An 8,120-nucleotide genomic window follows, 5' to 3' on the forward strand; every position below is an offset into this window, starting at 1 on the left:
TTGTGTGACTCAGTTAAAACCAGACTGCAACCTAAAACAAAGAGAAACAACCCCCAACAGCCTTCATACATATTTATAACGACCTTCTTTTCTAAGGTGTGTTTAAAATATTCACAGTTTATGTCAACACCACCTCAAAATGTGTCAATTAATTTGGGTTTTAAATGTTTCGGGCAAAGAGAAGAATGCAGAGAAAGTTTTCCATCATGGAGTAATGAGGGCACGTTTCACAAAAACTGTTGAGAGTCTAAATAAGTCAAGGAGGAAGTACATACCTTCCATCCAGGTAGTTGGACAGGTGAGGGTGTCATAGAACCCGCCCTTTTTCTGACTGCTGATAAAGCCCCTTCAGCCAGCATCAGCCCACAGCATCCACGGACTCCTAAGAAGCGCTCGCCACCAAACTGAGGCTACATTTGTTCTTCAACCTCACCGAAGCTTCACTAAAGCCAGTAAGTCTCATTTTCCTCACAAGGGGGGGGGGGGAATTTTTTACCTCATAAAAAGTAAATTATCTGATGTAGAAAATATCAAATAAAAATAACATTTAAGCTTTACTGGAAAACATAAAGGGTGGCTCTTTAAAAGATTTCCTTTTTTTTAAAGTATTCTAAATAAACACATTTGTTTAACTGTGTTTTGAAAAAAATGACAGCTTTTGAAAAGCTTAGGTAATGCAGAAACCTAAAGATTTACTAATATAGTTTTCCATATTTCTGTGGCATCTTGGCAGGAATGGAGAGAACTATTAGTCTGCTGATTTCCACACTGGTCCTTCTTGTGGCTCCACATGTCAACGCACAGGTTGGTGTTAAGTTACTGTATTTTTTAGACTCTTATCTTAAAGTTATAACAAAGTAACTACTGTATCATCAGAGTTTTGAGTGAACAGGTTTGATATTCATAGAGATCAGCCTCTGTGATACTCAAGCTGTTTACATCTGTTCTTTTACTGATGCAGTCTCAAAATGTCAGGCCAACAGATGATGATTCTCTTTTCTTCTTTTTAATCTAGAGTGCTTTAGAAAAGGTCTTTTGTCAGCTGTGACTTTTCTCTCGTTTCACAGCGGTTTAAACGCTCTTCACAGTTGGCTGTATTTGTCTACGTTGTTCCTCGTTCTACAGTAACGGCAAAATATTGAACTTCATAAAAAAACTGGCCTCTTACAAATAAGTCAAAAATTCTGACCCCATTGGCAGATTCACTTAAAAAATAAAACAAATTTGCAGCTTTCTTATTTTCAGAAAAGAATTCTAGTCACCAAGAAATGTTTTCTTAAACCAAGATTGTTTGGAAATTGATAAACTTTCCTGATACGATTATTGTTGTTGAAGACAGAAAGTGAGACCCTTTTTCTTGAAGCAAGAGTCTTTCTTAAGGCTCAGTTTTAGCCGTGCAGAAGCGGATCCCTCAAAGCACAAGAAAAACACAATCTCCTATCAGGATAGTAACATCTAATCATCTATGCCTTACTCCTGTCTCCTGCAGTTTAACTTCACCAGGACAACCTGTGAGATGTCCAAAGTGTGTGTCACGGATCCCAATAACTGTGACCCTGCGGGAAACAGCACCTGTCTTTTTGGATCGTTGAAAGTCACGTCCCAAAATCCTCCAAATGGCTTCAACCTCTACAACGAGCTCAGTGGAATGTCCTCGGGATACATCGCTCTGGGGCTCAAACCCGGACAGGTGAAGGCACACAAACCAATCAGACCAGCACAAAGTTGATCATTCAGATGCCAGAACAAGTCAAACCACTCATTTTAGGATCAGCCTGGTTCCGTGGTGATTTTCCTGTCAGGCGACATCACCTTTAGCGAAACTTCCCGCAGTCATCCACGACAGCATTTTATTTAACTCCAAGTGCAAACACCAGTTTCAAGCAAACAAAACTTTGATCACAAATGAACAAATGTCTTTTGAAATACGATCACCCTCTATGTAGACTCTGCCTTTGGTCAACAGAAACAGGATGGCCCATAATCCCACAGCTGGTGAATATAAAACAGCAGAGAATATTTATAGACTTAATATGTGATGTATTGAGTCTGCGTGAAATCACATATTAAACACTGAGACAACACCTCATTGTTATGACCGGAATTTCCCCAAATCTCTCTATTTCACATTTTTAATGCAAACATAGTGAGCTCTACCTTTAGATGGTCTAGCATAGCTAACAAGCTCGCTAGCATGTCTTTTTATGTACTATTGCGTCAATGCATTCAGTTAAATGGAAAATAACATCTGTTTAAGAAAAGCAAAGATAAAAATATGTATGATTTAGGCAAACCTGGAACCTGCTTACTCCAAAACAAACGCAGAGGTTTAACATGTTTGATTCGGAGTGCACTGGTAACCACATTTACATATTTCCCGCTCTGATCCCTCCACAGGGACTGCATTCACGAGAACAAAAGGAAACGGCTCACAGTTCAAAATAACAAAAAACACTTTTTTTTGGCAAAAAAGACATTCACCCCAAACAGTAAAAGACCAAAATGTGACTTAAATGAATATTACTTTATCAATAATGCCCACTCTACATATAAAGGGGTTTCTGTCCTCAGTGGTTTAACATAGAAATGTGGTTTGACGTCATTTTAAGCTGGTCAGGGATGGTGGTTGTTGGAGGATCCAAACACAGCAGACTGTGGTGGAATGGTCATACAATAAATGACATTTAAACATGCTAAACTACATTAAGACAAAAGGATTACAAAATCAACATAAGAAGAACTTCACAGCAGAGGAACCAAGCGGGGAACAAAAGAGAGGAACAAAGCAGCTGAGGGTCAATGACCTATAGCAGAAACAGCTGAGATGGTTGGAAGTAAAAAGCTGGTGTGGGCGGGACTACAAGAAAACAGAAACATGAAATCCGAACATGACCATCAACACCCCTCCCATCACTCATTACAGATGGAGCTTTAGCCCTGAATAACTCTAAAGCATGTTGTTATTGAGCGCTATAGTGTTCCAAAATGATTAGTCTGGAGACATGTGTTGGTTTGGGCTCACAAAGATTTGTGTAAGGAATCATGGGCTGTTTAGTTCAGGACTAAATAAAGAGCCAGGGTTGTGTTCAAAGACTCCATCATGCAACAAAAGCACGAGCAGATGAACCATAAGAGAAGACACAAAACCAAAAATAAAAAATAAAAATCTGCTTTTAGGGGAGGGAGTTAAATCCAGAGTTTGAGAATTTTCTAGTCAACATTCTCTCAATGTTTAACCACTGCCTCTGTTTTTTCCTTAGGGGAACACCACGCTGTACATCTGTGGCAGGAACGACACCAACAATGAGACTTTCTTTAGCACAATGTTGCTCAGCGGTGAAAACAATACGCTCACCAAGCTAAGCACGGTGAGGCCTGCATTAAACCTTACATTGTTTCTGCTGGGGAAATTTGAACCACAAAAAGTAAAATAAGAGAGCAGTGATGTAGTGGTCAGTGCTCTTGCACTGTGTGGAGTTAGCATGTTCTCCTCGTGCATGCGTGGCTTTTCTCCACACTCCAAAAACAGTCTTCATGGGGCAATTGGAGAATCTAAACTGTCTGTAGGTGTGATTATGAGTGTGTGGTCGTATGACAGACTGCCAAAACATCTGGGGTGTCTCCCCACCTTCTGCCAAAAAGTAGCAGGTATAGGCTCCAGCATCCTCGTGACCCCGAAAGACATTCAGCAGGTTTAGAAAATAGAAAATCAAAGCACATTAAATTGATAAGAAAAACTGAGTGCTTTTTTTATAATTCTTATGGTGGAATATGAACATAAAGAAAACTCATCTACAAAATCAGAGACTATCACAAAGATAGCCATCCAAAAGGATTTGGGGAGGGGTTAAAGTTTGAATTATTTTTTGACAATGTATCAAATTGTTATTTCATTTTTTCAACGAGAAACTTGTGTTTATCCCTCTGTGCTAATGGTTTACTTCGCCTAATAATTTCAGAGCATGGCAATGTTTCCTGGTAACATGACTGCCGGTAAGATCCAATGTGTTTTCAATGTTACCAACCTGAATGCCACCACCTCAACCAGGAGCTCCCAGGACTCCACATTCACTGTTGTGATTGGAAATGGATCGGTAACAGATGGTAAGTAATCAAGAACAAATAAAAACAAACACTGTTGCCATTGAAAGCAGAAAACATTTCTATTGATTAAACTGAAAACAATGCTGAACTACCCAACTTTATTCTGCAGGTGTCATCGGGAACTTTATGAAATTAAGTTCCAGAGGACCTCTGGACCTGAATAATCCGGCTAACACTACAGCTAACACCACAACCGTACCTACCACAACCATGTCAGCTGCCACCTCTGTGATGCCCTACCACGGTAAAAAACCACAGCTGCCCCCAGACGACAAAAAACTCCAATCACAGTCAACCATCGCTGTCTCTGAGTTAACAGTTAACTGTTTTTGATGGGTGATGCTCTGAAAATCCAGCTTCCATTCTCAGAGCCGTCTTGTTTTGAATGTAATTTTAGTCAAGGGACATCAGCTGCATTCGCAATAATGGTACTTCGCCGTTTTCTGCTGATGCAATTGTTGCTGACGTCAATGACATTGAACGTGTCACTTCAGGTTAAATATTGACAAGCTAGAGATTCCCAGAAACTAGTCATGCTCCACCTCAAGCCACCCACCTGACCAGCATTACAAGAAGTGCTGTTGGCAGAGAGGGAGGTAAAAAAAAAACAGGAACTTTATTGTTGAGGAAACAAAAGACATTCATGTCACTGTTTTTTTCCAGTAAGGTGGAGACATGAATTGTTGGGAAATTGATATCTAATAATCAGCTGTCAGTAGTTTTAATGAGCCAGGAAAGAGATAAACAATTCAGCTCCTTTTCATTTCACTAACCACTGACTCGTGTGTTTCCCTTTCCAGCTGTGCTGGTCCTGCTCGGCATCCTGGGGATGACTGTCCTGGGAACGGCATAAAGATGAAGACGAAGAACTGTGCTCTGACGACACAATGAAGGCAGTCACTGAGACAACTGAGTGTCAAAGAATGTTTTTATTTACCCTCGGTCTGAAGAAAACACCATGAATTTCCGTTGTTGCACTTGATATTCTTGGACCTTAATTAGTTCTAAAATGCTCCTTTCCTAAACATTTCTCTGAGCATTAAAACACTTAAACGTGAATCAGAAGGGGTTGATTCTTAAATGCAACAGGAAGTGAAACCTTAGTGACCTAAAGACAGCCTGCATTCAAACAAATCTTTGACTGAGAAGATCTTCCATGAACCCAAAAACTAAAATGAAGGGAAGGGAACTGATGCAGATCCCTGAGCTGAAGACAACATGGGCATTTATAACATTAGCATCCCTTTGAAGAACACAAACAACCAATGATGTGCTTTGGAAGTAGAATGGTGTAGGTGAATTTCAAGTCAAGATGCAACATTTTTAATCAAACTTTCTGAGCGTCACCCCTAGATGGCAGTCAAGCCAAACCAAAGAGTGGCTGACTAATTAGCATGAAGAATGTTTTAATGTTTATCTTTAGTCTTAAAATACTTTTGTCCTTCTTTACTGTTTATATTTCAGAAACTCATTTCAAAAGCATATTGATTGGATATATAATTCATTAAATTATATTCCCAAACTACTGGTTATGAGTTTTTAAATCAAGGGTTTTGTATCTTGCCTGCATGTTCAACTAAAAGCTTCAAAATATTTGGAAAACTTTGTGTTTTCTATAATCAAGAATTTTACAACATATTTATGTAAAAAATAAAATGTCAGATGCTGAGAAAAAGACATTTTGTTTCATTTAGGGCTCATTTGGGGTCTTTTTGATGCAGGATTGATCTGATTTTAACAAAACAGAAAATTAAATGATAAAATTTTCAAAGTACAAAATGAAAATAAAATTAACAAGAGTCAACTATAGACAGAAACATCCACAATGAACATGTTTTTTTCTATGTATTTAGTCGTAATTTATTATGATCTTTTTAGATATATTTGGATGTTTATATGATTAAAGTAATTTGTCTTTGTTTCTAATGTTGTAATGACCTTTTTTTTAAAAAAGTCTGTTAACTCTGTGATCACTTTTTGTATCAGTTGATAAATCTTCAACCAAATCCTGTAGTTCTCTTGAGCATTGGTTTTGTTGTCTCTTGTTGGCCTCCAGGGTATTCCTCAGAAACACTTATCTCACCAACCTGATTGGCTGGTGAACGTGACACTTGTGTCAGCTCTCTATAGGTAGCCACACTGTGACGCCATTCCAACGCCGCCTCTCTCTTTGAAGCACATCTCAAATTGGTTGGTGGCGAGCTGAGCTGTTCACAGACTGTGGTCGCCCTGCTCCGTTGCTGGGCTCTAGTTCTGCTTACTGACTGGATGACGATGCCTTATGGAGAGAAAATGAACTCGTGGGATTTGTGTGGACGTAGTTCTTCATTTAGGTATCTCATACAATACATTTTGTAGGTACCTGTGAGTCCCTACCTGGTGTATTCACATGTACAATCAAAAATGTACAAACACATAATGTAATTTACACACCAACAAATTAAAAATTACAGCAGCTAAAAGCTAACTACACAAACCTTTAAATCACACCAATCGCCTGATACACACAGACAAAACCACATTTACACACAGACTAGAGTTACAGGTGCTGAGGGGTTGTGAGATTCCTTTCATGTCTTCTGATCAGTGATTGTGGCAACACAATTTTGAGTGAGACATTTACCAAGTACTTTCCAGTTGCCTTGAGTTGGAACATGCTGGACTTGCAACAGAGGCCCCCGGTGCCTGCAGGTATGGTCTCTGTGAAGAGTCTCTGACATTGATCAGCACTGCAAGCTGTCTGGAGTGGAACCTTACTTGTGGCTCCAACAGAGCACAAGACCTCCACAGGATCTTCTCATATCTAAAGAGAATATCTGACCTGAACTTTCCAGACCTTGGCAAAGGCTGCAAAGCCTCAAGCATTGTCTGCCCCAGTGAGCTAGGCCAAGAGCACAACAGCCTCTCTCGCCTTGAGTAAGGACATGCAAGTTGTCTGCAGGCACACTGCATCCTGACTTTTTGTTCCATTCTGACAGTCTGTTAGGTCTCGTCATGAGGGAAAGTAATTGCCCCAGGCCACGAAGGCGGCAAAACATCAACTCCCTGTTTTCCCAGATCTGCTGGAAGAGGTGTTAGTTTGGTGGAGAGGCCGCTCTTCCAGCAACAAAAGCCCAATCCAATGAGCGTCCTTTGTAAATTTGAAGAACACTGATAAATTTTTGTTACATATTAAAAAGTATAGATGTTCTACGGTCAGCCTAACGGCTATGTTTCATCTGTAGTTCCTGGATAGGTGGCAAATTTGTCTCCATAAAATCTTTGTGAAATTAACAAAAAAATTCCACAAAAACATAAATGAGAATTGGAGAATAAAAAAAACATTGTACAAGGACAAAAGTACAACATAAATATGAAAAAGCAAGAGGAACAATATTAAAAGCTTAGTGTTTTATATAAGAAAAGTAATGATAAACATCCATCCATCCATCAATCCATCCATCCATCCATCTTTCTCTGCTAATCCGGGTCGCGGGGGCAGCAGTCTAAGCAGAGATGCCTAGACTTCCCTCACCCAGGCCACTTCCTCCAGTTCCTCTGGAGGGACCCCGAGCCGTTCCCAGGCCAGCCGAGCGACGTAGTCTCTCCAACGTGTCCTGGGTCTTCCCCGGGGCCTCCGTCCAGTGGGACATGCCCGGAACACGTCTCCAGGGAGGCGTCCAGGGGGCATCCGGACTAGACGCCTGAGCCACCTCAACTGACTCCTTTTGATGTGGAGGAGAAGCGGTTCTACTCCGACCTCTCTGTGGGTGACCGAGCTTCTCCCCCTATCTCTAAGGGAGCACCCAGCCACCCTACAGAGGAAGCTTATTTCATATTCTGGACCTCGTTCTTTCGGTCATGACCCAGAGCTCAGACCATAGGTGAGTATTGGACCGAAGATTGACCGGTAAATTGAGAGCTTTGCTTTTTAGCTCAGTTCTCTCTTCACCACAACAGACCGGTACAGTGACCGCATAACTACGGACGCTGATCCAAACCGCCTGTCAATCTCACGCTCCAGTCTTCCCTCACTG

General features: G+C 40.6%; 1 protein-coding gene across 1 annotated transcript; it reads left to right on the top strand.

Annotated features, from left to right (window-relative positions):
* Positions 1-321: 321 nt before the first annotated feature.
* On the top strand, positions 322-6,110 carry LOC101167235 (uncharacterized). The gene is made up of 7 exons (XM_004078594.4): positions 322-452; positions 734-804; positions 1,490-1,690; positions 3,261-3,368; positions 3,960-4,104; positions 4,214-4,348; positions 4,905-6,110. The coding sequence occupies exons 2-7, from the start codon at positions 736-738 to the stop codon at positions 4,955-4,957; spliced, it is 711 nt and encodes a 236-aa protein (XP_004078642.1). The 5' UTR covers positions 322-452; positions 734-735; the 3' UTR covers positions 4,958-6,110.
* Positions 6,111-8,120: the final 2,010 nt, after the last annotated feature.

Source organism: Oryzias latipes, chromosome 17, assembly GCF_053564925.1.
Source record: "Oryzias latipes strain Hd-rR chromosome 17, Olatipes_Hd-rR_3.1".
NCBI classification, from domain to species: Eukaryota; Metazoa; Chordata; class Actinopteri; order Beloniformes; family Adrianichthyidae; genus Oryzias; species Oryzias latipes.

Coding starts and splice junctions, on each gene's coding strand:
- LOC101167235 (XM_004078594.4), top strand. CDS start 736: ATGGAGAGAACTATTAGTCTGCTGATTTCCACACTGGTCCTTCTTGTG. Junction 3,369..3,959: donor CGCTCACCAAGCTAAGCACG/GTGAGGCCTGCA, acceptor TAATAATTTCAG/AGCATGGCAATGTTTCCTGG. Junction 4,105..4,213: donor AAATGGATCGGTAACAGATG/GTAAGTAATCAA, acceptor TTTATTCTGCAG/GTGTCATCGGGAACTTTATG.